The 13,778-nt window shown below is 52.4% G+C and overlaps 3 protein-coding genes across 6 annotated transcripts; 1 reads left to right on the forward strand and 2 right to left on the reverse strand.

Moving 5' to 3' along the window:
* Nucleotides 1–305: 305 nt before the first annotated feature.
* CD320 (CD320 molecule) lies at nucleotides 306–6,707 on the reverse strand. Of its 3 annotated transcripts, none has more exons than XM_016163136.2 (5): nucleotides 5,592–6,707; nucleotides 1,900–2,022; nucleotides 1,358–1,591; nucleotides 899–1,060; nucleotides 306–741 (listed from the first exon to the last, which is right to left on the reverse strand). In XM_016163136.2, exons 1-5 carry the CDS (start codon nucleotides 5,605–5,607, stop codon nucleotides 614–616), a joined length of 663 nt encoding a protein of 220 aa, XP_016018622.1. In that variant the 5' UTR covers nucleotides 5,608–6,707; the 3' UTR covers nucleotides 306–613. The 3 variants fall into 3 exon arrangements, with proteins under 3 accessions (XP_016018622.1, XP_016018620.1, XP_036089690.1); XM_016163134.2 differs by having other exon boundaries at nucleotides 4,393–6,707; XM_036233797.1 differs by lacking the exon at nucleotides 899–1,060 and having other exon boundaries at nucleotides 4,393–6,707.
* Nucleotides 6,708–6,836: 129 nt separating this feature from the next.
* Nucleotides 6,837–12,525, reverse strand: NDUFA7 (NADH:ubiquinone oxidoreductase subunit A7). Of its 2 annotated transcripts, XM_016163137.2 has the most exons (4): nucleotides 12,410–12,525; nucleotides 11,975–12,024; nucleotides 9,617–9,766; nucleotides 6,837–7,008 (listed from the first exon to the last, which is right to left on the reverse strand). In XM_016163137.2, the coding sequence occupies exons 1-4, from the start codon at nucleotides 12,458–12,460 to the stop codon at nucleotides 6,918–6,920; spliced, it is 342 nt and encodes a 113-aa protein (XP_016018623.2). In that variant the 5' UTR covers nucleotides 12,461–12,525; the 3' UTR covers nucleotides 6,837–6,917. The 2 variants fall into 2 exon arrangements, with proteins under 2 accessions (XP_016018623.2, XP_016018624.2); XM_016163138.2 differs by lacking the exon at nucleotides 12,410–12,525 and having other exon boundaries at nucleotides 6,839–7,008; nucleotides 9,617–10,135; nucleotides 11,975–11,996.
* A 22-nt stretch (nucleotides 12,526–12,547) lies between these two features.
* Nucleotides 12,548–13,742, forward strand: RPS28 (ribosomal protein S28). Its single transcript, XM_016163140.2, has 4 exons — nucleotides 12,548–12,665; nucleotides 12,762–12,809; nucleotides 13,312–13,445; nucleotides 13,664–13,742. The coding sequence occupies exons 1-3, from the start codon at nucleotides 12,627–12,629 to the stop codon at nucleotides 13,432–13,434; spliced, it is 210 nt and encodes a 69-aa protein (XP_016018626.1). The 5' UTR covers nucleotides 12,548–12,626; the 3' UTR covers nucleotides 13,435–13,445; nucleotides 13,664–13,742.
* Nucleotides 13,743–13,778: the final 36 nt, after the last annotated feature.

Genomic DNA, 13,778 nt, shown 5'->3' on the forward strand with positions numbered 1-13,778 from the left:
AAACCTACATTTTAAAATGGGGTGGAGCAGAGATCAATGCAGGACACCCAGCTTCCATCTAGCAGAAGAGTCAGTCATGAAGGATGAGACTCCAGGAGGCACTGTCCACGCTCTTTGCAGAAGCCTGTAGGTAATATACACAGCCCTGCCACCCTGGCCCCATTGCTCCTGCTCCAGACCCCAGGAACCCAGAAGCAGAATGGCTGATGGAGCGGCCAGGGCTGGGCACTCCACCACAGAGGACGGGCTGCAGGCAAGACCCCAGGTTGCCTGGGAAGGGAGAGACTGAGGCCCAGAGTCAGGCAGAGGATGTAAACTAACTTTAATCACCACTCTCAGATGGGGGCAGCAGGAGTGTGTAAGCATGCGGCCACCCCTGGGAGCAGCCGGGGGCCAGCCCCTTGTTTCCAGCTGGGGCATGCTCCCCATCCAGGTTCCCCACATCCGAAGGAGGGCACAAGCACCTCCAGTCTCCAGGTCACATGTGCAGGAGCTCAGGTCTGCAGTCTGTGTGGCCAGAACCCACGCCTAAAGGCTGGTGTGCTAGCCGCAGTGCACGTGACGCCATAGTTGCCACTCAGGGCCGAGGTGACATGATGACAAGAGCTTGTCCTCAGAGTAGTGAGGCCTTCCTCTCTGACAGCATCAGGGACTCCTTCACGGTCACCAGCAGCCCCAGCGGAGCACAGAGCCGGGACACCGCAAGCAGAACGGCAGCGACCAGACCTGTGCTTAGCAGTGCTATGGGAAAAAGACAAATGGGAGTAGGTGAGGGAGTGGCACCCTCCAAGCTCCTGACACATTGGGATGGGGGTCTGCAGCCTGTTCCCTCCCTGAGCCACAGCTCCCAGGAGGAGCTGCCCCAGACCCCAGGAGGAGTGGGTAGGCCTGTTCATACCGGCAGCTATAATAACCCCGTAGGTATTTCTGTTTCCGGACTGAACTGAGTTCTGGTCCCCGACTAAGGTGGTTGCGGCATTCCTGGTATACGTGACACTCTCCACGGTCACCGAGGTCACAGGCATCCCCACAGACATGCCTTCCTGGAGGGTCTCAGTTCCTGTAATAAGTCCAGGCATTCATTAGCTGCAGAAGGAGCACCTGAGGTATGGGAATAAACAGGTGTTCCAGGTGCCTGGGGAGGACCTTGTGGCTCATTTTCCATCCCAGTCCGAACAAGACTGGTGGGTACTGCTGCTAGGAGTGACCTCTCACTACCCCCATGGAAACAGAGACACCAGCATGTGCATGTGTTCACAGCCCCAGCCTCGTCACGCGCACTGGAAGTGTCAGGCATCCTTGTCTAATGACCACCCTCCCCACCGAGACAAACATAATGTAGTCCCATGGCACATACCACAGCCAAGTTCATCGCTGGAATCAGGACAGTCTGGGTGCCCATCACAGAGCCACGTGTGTGGGATGCAGGTACTGCTCAGTGGGCACTGGAACTCTCCTGTTCTGCAGGGCTGTTTACTGCAGTTGGGAAAGTTCTTGTTGATTCCATTGTGGCAGTCGTCGATGCTGTCACAAGAGCAGGGGTTGCCCGTGGGCGGCGGGCACTGCCCATCCTGGGCACACGGCTCTATCTCTGCAGTACAGGGTCGGTCAGGTCCCAAATGCCCCCACAACAGGGCCCAGTTACTCTTCACAGCCCACCCCCCTACAATTCCCGCCTTCCAAGGACAGCGGAAGCTATAGGGCCTACCAGTCCTAAAGGCTCCGCCCCTGCCAGCAAGCTCCTTCTCCCAAAGCCCAACCACCTCTGCCTCCCGGTATATCTACCTCTTCTCAAGCCTGAGACCCAAACTTCCCTCCTTGCTAGTCCCGCCTACCCTCAGGTCACACCCCTTCCGCAAGCACCATCTCTAGGGTCCACCCTCGGGCAAGGCCACTCACTGCACTCCTCATCGCTGCCATCATAGCAGTCCTGGTCACCATCACAGCGCCAGCTGAGGGGCACGCAGAAGCCACTGGTGCGGCACTGGAATCCAGTGGGCGTACACGAGTCTACAGTGGATCCTACAAGATGCACACAAGTGAGGCCTGGGAATCCTGAGTTTGGAACCCCCTCCAGAAGCCCAGTGGTCACAGACCGCAACCACCAGGAGACAGGCCAGGTCCCAGGATACTGGAACTACATTGGTGGCCGCCCTTTGTTGAGGACCCACTGTGTGTGGGGCTTGGAGCAGAGGAGTCCATGGCCTCACCACAAGCCTTCCCACACAGGTCCCATTTCAATCCCCATCCCACAGCAGACACTGCAGAAAGGTTAAGGCCTGAGGCAGCAGAGCCAATGGCAGAGTCAAGGACTGAACCCAGGTCTCAACTGATCCCGGAGTCTTTACCAGGCTCTGAATAGCAAGGCGATCTCTCCAAGAGTCTCTTCAAGCCCAGTAGTTAAAACAGATTGGCAGAGGGGCCATCTCTGAACCTGCCCTGGATAAGGCCCATGGTCAGGGTCAGCAGGGCCTGTTCCATCCCACCCACTTAGCAAAGGAGAAACTGAGGCCCTGGGTAGGGGACCTGCTTTGTCAACTCAGCTCCTAATTCCTCTCAGATCTGACCCACTTTCTCCACCTGGAATGTGCCACCTCCTCACTAGGCCCCACCTCCATCTCCATTCGGACACAGGGAGACCACTCGGATTAACAGCATTTGGTCATCCACACACCCCTGCCCTCTGCTCAAAATCATCCCTGGTCCCCTGACCCTCTCAACCAAATGATATTTCCTCCATGTGGCTGCAAGTCTTGGCCCAGCCCTGAACCTTTCCTGGAACTGCACCTCCTCCCACATGCTCTTCACCCAGCTCCCTCCATCCCGGTCTCTTTGCTGCATCTCCAAGAGATCTGGATTGCTCTACCTGGGGGCCTTTGCCCATGCTGTTCCCCTAGCCCAGTGCACCCTTTCTTCCCTCCTCTCTGTACTGGTCATTTGCTCCTCAGCCTTCAGATTTCAGACCATTTCCTGGGAGGGATCTCATGCCCCTCTCAAAGACCCCTGAGTCTATTCTTCTTACTTATAACAAGGTCCTTAAACTGGTACCCGCATAGACTGGACACTCAAGTGTGTCAGGGCTGACCTTGTGACCACAGCCTAGGGCAGTGGCTGACAAGTGAACACAGGTCACACTCAGATGAGATCTTAACCTTTCTGGACCCTGGGCAGTGAAGCTCAGGTCGTTTGTTGACCGGGAGGAGCACAGAAGGGCCTGGAACCTAAGCGATGCAGCAAGATGGGTGGCAAACACCTGGGTAGCCCCAGCCTGGCCCTACTCCATCCAATGCTGGTCCACTTCCGCTTTTTTACTCCAAACCCCGACTCTCCACAGCTGGCACCTCCACAAGCCTCCAAGCCCAACTGCAGCTGTGGGTCACACAGTCCCTGAGCTCCATGGAGCCCAAAGAGCTGTGGACGACCTGGAGCCGGATTCCTTTCCTCTCCACAGGGGACAGGCAGCCCGTGGGCGAGGCTTCCTCCCCAGGCCTAGCTGCTCCTGGCTTAGATGACCAACGACCTCCTTCCCTGGCCTGCTGCAGTGCATGTCCCTCTGCAAAGCGGGCAGTAGAGCAGCTGTGGAGTCAGATGGGAGTTGGAGCAGCCAGTGACTTCTCCTCCCAGCCTTAGTTTTCTCACCTGTAAAAGGAGTAGTTAGGAGTCCCTACCTGAGTGTCCTGAGGAGGAGACTGCTTGTATGTAAAGAGTTGGGTATTTGGTTAACATGAAGGGATCAGGAATGTTTAACCCGAAGGGACTTTGGAGTGAGGCAGGGGACCAGATAAAAGGGGAAAGCAGGGTAAGTGTGTGAACCTGAGCTCACAGCTGAAAATCAGGGGCTCCTGTGAGCACAGGGAGATCACTCCAACCCACCCAGTTGCCTCTGGGAACTTCAGACTGCCACCTACCTAACACTTACGCCAGGGGTCACATGGAGGGAAACCTTTCTTTCTCTAAGCCCGGAGGAGGAAGGTGCAGAGATTTGCCCGGTAGGGCCTCTCTGAGGGAGCACCCACAGGGCCTCAGCTCAAGCAGGAGGGTTTGGAAGGTGCCGCTGCTGAGGGAGGTACCAGGCAACCTGCTCCACGCGCAGTTAAGAGATCTGACAACCAGAGCCTGACCATGCTGGCTGAAGAGCGGCGTGGAGGTGACAATCGTGCAAGACAAAGCAAAGCAGATGTGGTATGTGAGCAAAGCCGAAGCAAGGTAGTTAAAGGCTGACAGAGTCCGCCGACTGGGGATGGCTCATCCAACGGCCGGGCTACCGAGTCATTGGCCAGGAGCTGGGCCAGGAGTGTCCCAGACCAACGAGCGGCGCAGCACGGCCAGCGCGCGGGGATGAAGCTAGGCTGCCCGCGGGACTGGCGCGCGGGCTGCGCGGAGCTCACTCACCTGGGGCCTGAACCCGGGACCAGGTTGTAACTGAAGTCGGGGCGGCTTCCAGGCCCAGCCCGAGGCTGAGCAGCAACCACAGTGCCAGGCCCAGGGCCGCGGTCCGCTGCGATCCCCAGAGTGCCATCCAACAGCAACACCAGCCACCCCAGCCCGGCACGGCACCCGGCGCCTGCCCTCGCGGCCTCGCTTTCATCCCAGTGCACGCCTGCGCACAGGCCAGGGGCGGGGCCCACGCCGCCAAGTCCCGAGGTCCCGCGGCTGAGCCTACCGTAAATGCCCAAATACGAGGAGACCCGCGATTTGAGATTCTTTTCCCAATGAAAAAGTATATCGAATGGTACAGATAGGGCCCATTTGAAATTAGAAACTTCTAGGGATGGAAACGAACTTGTCGGTTTCTACCCACAATATATACATGTTTACTAACAATATTTAACGTTCTATATGCGTCTTGCAGCAAATGGATTAATGACCTTATTTAGTATGGCAGTCGCTCCCCTCAAGCATGCCCCACTCCCCCGCCCTCCAACTGCTTCTTGTGTGCACTGGAAAAATTATATATTTACTTATTCTGATTTAGCGTGATTCCCCACTGGAATATCAGGTCCAGTTCTTGGCCTCCATCTTCGGCCCTCTGTCCCGGCACCCAGATGTGCTCACCGACGCTCAGTGCCTCACTTAGTCCTCGTGGACCCCTCACGGGGATGTGGGTATCGCTCAGTTCCGGAACAAGGTATGTGATGGCAGTCCTGGGGTGTTTTCTACTCATACTCACCCAAGAGGTACATAAAATCAAACCTTCTGCAAGCTTTCTAGAAAGCCAATGTGGCTGCTGTGTTTTCTTCTTGAAAATATTTTTATCTACAGCTCTGCCTTCCAGAGATGCACCATGTCCAACTGCCAGCAAGACCCCAGACGAGTCACTGTCCCTCATCGCTGACAGGTATGTAAGTGTCTACCACCCCATTTCCAAATGAAGCTACACTAAAGCATCTAGATTTTCACAGAAGGGACTCTATTTGCAGGTCAATGGCCTCCTTCACTATTTGAAAATGTTGGAAGTTATAGCTGCTTTTGGAATAGACATATTTTCTAATAATCTCCCAGATTTCCATGGAAAATAAGATAAAGCAAAGATGCACAGGTAAAGAGGCAGGTGGATAGGGCTGCAGGGGTAGGGGGGCCGAACGCCTCACCTTTGAGGCTTGGCATCTTGGTAAGGGAGACATCTGGGGTACAGGGAGAAAAGCCGAAGAAGCCATTCTTGGACTTTCCGCGCCTCAGTTCTTCTGTCGGGGGTATGGCAACAGCGATGACCTCACACGATTGCTCCAGGAAGGAGCTGAGTCATGTATAGAAACCATTCAGGACGGTACCTAGCATACAGAAAGAGCTCAGGTGTCAGATCTCTTTCTTATTCCACTTCATTAGCAAATTTCAAGTCTGGTTCATAAAACTATTTCAAGACCTTCACTACACATCTTGCCTGTGGTCTTCTGAGGCCCTCCAGGGTTGCACTCCACACACCCTGCCCAGCCTTCCTCCCTCCTGATCTTCCTGAACCAGTCATCATGTGCTCCAACCAAAACCCACCTCCTCCAGGAAATCTTCACAGGGGCTTCAGCCCACGGGGCTCACTTCCTCTGATGAGCTTTCAGCGTTTGACATGCCCACTCTGGAACACTTATACCTCCTGCCTGCGACTGTGACCCTTTCCTGTCTGGCTCTCCGCTTCCACCCTCGGGGCACACAGCTGATCTTAACCTACTGAAGGGCTAGAGTTCTTCCATGGGACAGCCACAACACTCCCCACTTGAGGTCGCTGCGTGGTTCCCCACTGCTCCTGCAGCCAGACAGGCCACTTCCCTTTCAGCTTTCACTCACCTTTTCATTCCTCCTCAGACACCAGCCCCTTCCTTTCCTGGGCTGGCTCTGTCAGGCACCCCCAGGCCCAAGCAGAAAGGTTTCTGGCTCAGGGAGGCCTTTTCTCACCTGCTCTAGGTGAGCCATACCCATGAGCCACCCTGCTGTCTTCTGCTGAGTGGCAGGGTGGTCAAGGTCAGGCAAGTGCTGCAGTGAGAAGACGCTGGCCAATGTCCACATGAGCAACAGCTGGGGGAGCTTTCAAGAGGGAAGTGAGCAGTGTGTCTGGCCCTGTTGTCCTTCAGTCAGTGCCCCCAAGCCTGCAGAGGCCTTGACGCCTAGCCCACCCTCTCACAGATAGAACCAGGTCCTTAGGGAAGGGACAGGGACCTCTCTGGGCCCCCTTCACCATGTCATCTGACTGTGCCATGTCACCCTAGAGCCCAAGGACCACAATCCCTCCCCTGCTTCTGGACTGCTGACAGAATTAAGAGATTTGACCCCAACTTCACCCCAAAATCCAAATAAGCCATGTGTCATTTTAAAAGTAGAAAATGAAGTGATACCAGAGCTCACGATCGATTTGTCATAAATTAGCTCATATTCTCCCAGTAGGGAAGACAAGGAGGGGCAACACTCAGGTGGCCCTGAGCACAGTGTCACAGATAAGGCTGGTCCTGGGACAGCTCCCACCTCTGTATGGGAGGAGCTGGTGTCACTGCCTTCTTCTCAGTAGCTTCCACAGCTGAGCTGGAAGAGGAATGAAATACTAGGGTTAGGGCCAGGTTTCCGAAGAGGGAACCGCACCCTTCCTAGCACAAACACTCTTGTTCAAACTAGATCTGGAGCTGGAGGGCAGAGCACAGGGTGTTTTACAATGAGGTCCCCAACCCTCAGGCCACACATGAGATAAGCGGCAGATAAATGAAGCTTCTCCTGTATTTGCAGCCGCTCCCCAGTGCTAGCATCACCACCTGGGCTCCACCTCAGATCATCAGGCAGTCCCTGGTGCCAAAGACGTTGGAGACCGCTGTTTAGAATATCTAAACCCCTCCAACAGGGTCCCCCCAAGGGTCAGTCTATTCTTGCTGGGGGCTGGCCAGCCCCCTTTCTAACCTGAGGTCAGCCTGCCCGGCCTGGCTTCTTGGCCCAGAACTGGCTATAAATAGCTGGGCTCCTCCTCTAGCACTCCAGCCCCAGGGTGGATGAGTACCCCACTCCTACTGCTGCCAAACGAGATACTGGCAAAAGGGCCAAGCAATCAGGTGATGTATGTCCACTGCTCTTCTTGCAGGTGCTGAGCACCTGCTACACAGCAGGAACTGCATGTGGGCACAGCACTAAGACCAAGCCCTGGCCTCAGTCTGATGGGGCAGAGTCAATGTGCAACTGAAAAATACATCCTTTGGGCCCAGGGTTGGCCCCATGTAAACCCCAAAGAGTCACTGCCAGCATATCCAGGGTAAGTGCCCCACACACACCTGAGCCCCTGGGGCCTAGGCTTAGAGAGGCTTGCGCACACTGTAAAAAAAAAAAAGAGAGAGAGAGAGAGGCAGGCGGGCAGGCTCTCACTGAGGAGGCCACAGGTTCGAGGATCTCCCACTCTCCCAAGAGTGTGAAGAGGTAGAAGAGGTAGAAGGCAGCCTCCCTAGGAAATGCAGACATCCAGGACAGATGGTGTGGGGGAGCAGAGCTTTTGCCCCAGTCTGCTAGATTCTGGTGAATCTGAAGGTAATAAGGACTACAACACAGACCATTCACTGAGTTCTAACTTCACAGCAGACACTGGCTGGCCTTATCACCTTTCAGATCTCATCACACTGTAAGCCCACTGTCCCCATTTTACAAATGAAGAAACTGAGGCTGAAGGACTGGCCCAAGACCACATGATGAATCAGTTGTAGAGCCCAGATACCAATGCAAAATATAGTTGACATTCTGCTTCTGCCACCTGCTGGTTGAGTGACCCACGCAGGTTACTTGGCCTCTCTGTGACTTGATTTCTCCTCTTTTAACAGGGGCCATCACTGCCTAACTCATAGCGTTATGAGGAGATGTACATGGCAGACACCATTCTAAGACCTCACAAATATTGAGGATAAATTCTCATAACAATTTTGCTACAGACTGAATGTCTGTGTCCCCGCCCCCCAACAAATTCATGTTGAAATCCTAACCCCCAATGTGATGGTATTAGGTGGGGCCATTGGGAAGTGCTTAAGTCATGAGGGAGGAATCCTTGTGAATGGGGAATGGGGTAAGTGCCATTACAAGAGACCCTAGAGATCCCCTGCCCCTTCCACCATGTGAGGACACAGCAAGAAGATGCCATGTATGAACCAAGAAGAGTGCCCTCACCAGACACCAAATCTGTCAGCACCTTGATCTTGGACTTCCAGCCTCCAAAACTTTTTCTATTGTATTCTATCATAGCAGCCTAAATGGACTACTCTCTAGAAGTTATTACCCCTATTTATTTAAGAGAAAGCACCTGAGGCAAGGGAACAAACAGAGTTTTGAGAGGCGTGAAGCTTATACAGTTCTTTTTTTAAAATATAAAGAAATTCTGTGTGCGTGTGCACATGCGTGTATAGATACATAGTCCAATGTTATTCATTCATAAAAAAGAATGAAATCCTGCATTTGTGACATGGATGGACCTTGAGGGCATTATGTGAAATGAAATAAGTCAGTCATAGAAAGATGAGATCTGTATGTTCTCACTTATATGAAGAATACAAAAAAAAATTTCTCATCAATACAAAGAACAAATTGGTGGTTGCCAGGGGTGGAAGGTGATCAGTAGGCGAAAGGGGTCAAAAGGTACAAACTTCTATTTATAAGATAAATAAGTCCTGGAAATGCAATGTACAGCATGGTGATTATAAGTTAACATTACTGTATAGCTGGTTTGAAAAGTTGCCAAAAGAGTAGACGTTAAAAGCTCCCATCACACACACAAAAAATTTAACTATGTAAGGTGATCAACGTTAACAGCAGTTACTGCGGTGATCATTTCAAAATATATACAGGTATCAAATCATTATGTTGTACATCAGGAACCAATGTTATGTCATATATCAAATTTACCTCAGTATTTTTAAAAAGATTACAAAATTACAATACAACAATGCTTGGGCTTCTCCCAGGGCCCTTTTATGGATCCTAGAGCTTTGTCTGCCTTGCAGGAAACCAAGCCCTGGCTGAGGCCCTAACTCCTACACTGCGCTGGGTTATGAGCTTGCAGATGAAAAGCTCCTAGCAGCACAGTAGACATAGCTGACACTTGATAAATGGGTCCTTAAAAAGCAAAAGCAGGATAAAGGGCTGGCTGCAGAGGGGTGTGTGGGATCCTTACCTCTCTGCTGGCTTGCCTGACACCAGCGCCTTCTGTGAAGACATGACGATTGAGGGTGGCATGGCTTCCCGGCGGCCGTCGCGAGTGCAGTAGTAATTGTTGGAGAGCTTGTGGCTGGGGCCCACAGGGAGCCTGGGAGGAGGCTGAGTTCTGAAGAGAAAGAACCTCGGCATTGAAGCAAGGCCATAAGTGCTCTCACTGTGTGGTGGGGCAGGGCCCGTGACCTTAGTCACTGGGACAGGCTGCAGGCCAGAAATATCCTTTGGTACACTGTCATGGAAGGACATGCCCAAAAAAGGCCCAGGGCCTAGAAGCAGGTGGCAGCCCAGGCTTTGGATATCAAGTGCGGAAAGGTGAGGCCTGAATTTGTCCCACTGCAGGTCCCCCACCTTCCATGAACGTGGTTGTGTATGAACAGACGACCTTTTGTGAAACCGCCCAAGGAAGCAGCCGGCGCAAACTGGACACGTAGGCCTGTTCCCACCTTACCATGGCCCAGAGCTTGGCAGCTGGCCTCACCTGCAGATGCTCAGGAAATGAAGAGGCCAGGGTGTGAGGCTCTGCCCACCACGTATCCAGTAGTTAAGTTAGTAAACATCTTGGCAACAACTCCAAACATAGCTCATTCTGAGGGGCTTCCTGCCCAAAGCCCAGACTACAGAATTCTTGGATTTCTTGTTATCTCAGGAACTCCCTGGAGAACCTTTTGAGATCAAGGCTTATTACTCAAAAAGCATCCTGCCCCCAAGCCTCCAAGGCCTCTGCATTTCCTGCCACCTCATTACAGCTGCAGCCAGAGAGAGGGATGAACAGAGCTCAGTCCTGAATTGAGCTAAATCCTGGGGTGAATTCACAAAGAAGCTGGAAGCCTGAAGAGGAAACTCCAACCTCAAAACAAAAGAGGAGCTTCCCTGGAAAACAGCAGAGAGGGAGGACAGAAAAGATAGGAAAAAAAATCACCGAAAGATAACTTTTTCATTCCTGATAAACCATTCCGTCATTTAAAAAACACGTTTTTAAATAACCTTTTTGTATAATCATCAATTTGCCAGGATTTAAGTTTTTCCTAAAGCAGATGATAGCCATTGTACATGTATGTGTATGTGTGTACATGTATATGTGTTATATGTATATATGTGTGCGTGTATATATACATTTTAAGAGAAATACAGGTAAAAACAAATTTTTAAAACTTGATATTCAAGATAATACCGTGCAGAAGTTAGAATGTGCTTAACCCCTGAAGTGCAGAGATGCCCTCTGTAGGCATGGCCATAGCTTTCTGCAACCTAGCTTATAAAAGAAAGATACAAAGTGCTAAACGGAAAGGCCTAAATGAATCTCAACAGTGGGCACCATTATTCTAAAGCTGAAAATTTTACAAAACCATTTCCTCAACTGGCCCAACTACCCTGGATGGAAAAGCAATTTAAAACTCTTGATATTAGGCACTCACATCAATTGGTTATTTTAATGCTATTTTTCTTCTTTCCCTGCTAACCCTCCATGCCTTACCTTTGCCTGTCCCTGATTTTATATAACTGCCATCCCCTTTTCCTGCATGTGTTTCAGCCACACTGGCCTCCTCCCTACTTCTGACTCTGTTGGACCTCACAGCCTTGGTGCTTACCATTCCCTCTGCACAGATGTTTTTCAATAATTATCCTTTGGCTCCTTCTCATCATTCAGGTAACTCAAATGTCAATCCCTGAAAAAAAGACTTTTCCTGACCTGAGGTAGCGACCCTCCAGCTTACTCATTCATTTTGTTTTCAGAGCATTCCAGAACATTTTTTATTTCTGTTTTTTCTCTCTGTTTATTTCTATGTTTATTTCTCTGTTTCGCTCTCCCTAGGATAGGAAGGACTGAGGACGAAAACTGTTCTTTTTCTCAGTGGTATCCCCAAGGCAGAGGACATGGTAGGGGCTTATAAATAAATCTCAAGTAATTTTTTTAACATAAATGAGTTTAAAATAAAGACATTACTAGGTTCAAGTCCCAGCTGTCACTACATATCTTCTGAGCAAATGATTAAGCAAACAATTTAGTCTCTCCACGCCTCAATTTTTTTTCATCGGCACCTTGGGGATGATAACACTAACCGGCAATGCCACACCAAGGACTACAAATCATGAGAATTCCCACTCAGAATTCACACCCAATCTGGATGTTTCATGAGAAGCAGTCACCAGAGTACAGGAAGATTAAAGGCAAACTTCGGCCTCCACAGCCTCCCAGGGGGCTGAAGGCAAGATTTTGGCCCAGGACTCCAGGGGTCTAAAGGAACACGAGTTTTGTTTTTGGTGGAGGAAGGAGAGAACAGGGCGAGGGTTTGGGCAGCGAGCGGGGCCTGCTCACCGCTTGGAGATCTCCTGGTAACGCAGCTGTAGCTTCGCCTGCAAGTCATGCTGTGGGAAGAGAGGAAGAAGGTCAGCCAGCAGGGGACCCCTGGAGAGAGGAGGTTCGGCCCGGGAATGAATAAAGAGAAGGCGAGAGATGAATAGCTACGGACAGGGATATGGGCCCTATGAAGAGAGAAGTCAGGGGCCGGAGACGCCAGATCCAAGGCTAATTAGGTGCAGGACTAGGGAGACGCCAGGTCTGAGTGGGTCTCGGGCCAAGGGGCTGGGGGTGTGTTCCGAGCTGAAGGGGTCAGGAGGAGCGAGGGGTTCCGGCCCAGGGCGACCTTGGCATTAATGCTTGCAGGCTCAGGGTGAAAGAAAGAATGCAGGGGTGGATTCTGGGCGCTAGAAGCCCGCAAACCCCCAGTGCAGCCCTCTCCGCCCCGCGCACCCCGGAGGTCCAGTTCCGTAGCTTCTGGATTAGGCGAGTAGCAGACGCCATCTTCCGACCGCGGTGAAGGGCGCCAGCGACGTCGCTACCCCGGTGACTACTGGGAAGTGCGCGCATGGTATCGCGAGAGGGGGAGAGGGCGTGGCTAGGTCGTTGTATAAAAGTTCTCCCCGGAGCACGTGATTCCTCTCCGCCCGACCGCGGCCTTACCGCCATTATGGATACCAGTCGTGTACAACCTATCAAGCTAGCCAGGGTGAGGTGGGGAAGGCTGGTTTTGACGGCCGGAGTGAGGAAGGAGGGGGTAAGGGAACAGGATGGGCCAGGTCTCACCCCAGCTTCTTTCTATCAGGTCACCAAGGTGCTGGGCAGGACCGGCTCCCAGGGACAGTGCACGCAGGTGAGCTGGTGGAGACAGACGTCCCCTCGTCTGAACCATTCCTTCCCCCTTCTGTGTCCCAGGCCCTGCCAGTTGGGCGTCTGAGAACTGACGTCCCTTTTATTCCAAGGCTCTTGGAGGGCCTGAACCCTCACCAACGCCCCGCCATCCACCGGGCCTGAGCTCCAACGAACCTCTTTCTCTTGGCTGAGCGCGTTGCAACGACCACTCTGGCTCCACTTCCTGCCGAGTGTGCTCCCGTTCCCGATGTGCCCAGAGCTACAGTTGTCTTCCTTGGTGGATGCTTCTGGTGCTCCAGAGCTTTGTTCATCCTGTCTCTGCGCTTTTCAGCTTTTCTCCTTGCCCAGCCCTGCCTGCCAAGCAGCCTCAGTCCTCTTTTTAAGTATTTCTGGGCCGGCACCTACACGCCCTCTAAATCCAGGTCTGCTGCCCACCCCTGGCGGTCTCACATTCCTTTCCGTCCCCTCACCCTCCCTCCCCCCCCCCTCCGTGTAACCCATAGGTGCGCGTAGAATTCATGGACGACACAAGCCGCTCCATCATCCGCAACGTGAAAGGCCCTGTGCGCGAGGGTGACGTGCTCACCCTTTTAGAGTCAGAGCGAGAGGCTCGGAGGCTGCGCTGACTTTGTGTCTGGTGAGTGCAGTACTGGAATGAGGGGGCCGGGGTGGCAGCTGAGGGCTGCTGCGCATTAGACTCTTGATTGGTGGTATAGAGGTTTTGCCAAGTCCACGGGTGAGGGCTTTGTGGTGGGGTTGGGGATGTACAAAGTGTGCTGAAACTGGCAAGACGGGGGTCAGAAGTTTGCCAGTTACTGGGAGGCTTATCGGCGTCTCATGCTTGTGTGTTTACAGGTCCTAGATGTCTGAGTGGACCACTTGGCTCATGAGAATGACCTTCAACTGTTAATAAAGCATTTATATTGTAGGTAAATTTGAGTTCTTATTTGGATTGTCGCTGAGCTTATAA

Source organism: Rousettus aegyptiacus, unplaced genomic scaffold, assembly GCF_014176215.1.
Source record: "Rousettus aegyptiacus isolate mRouAeg1 unplaced genomic scaffold, mRouAeg1.p scaffold_m13_p_16, whole genome shotgun sequence".
In the NCBI taxonomy this organism is placed as follows: Eukaryota; Metazoa; Chordata; class Mammalia; order Chiroptera; family Pteropodidae; genus Rousettus; species Rousettus aegyptiacus.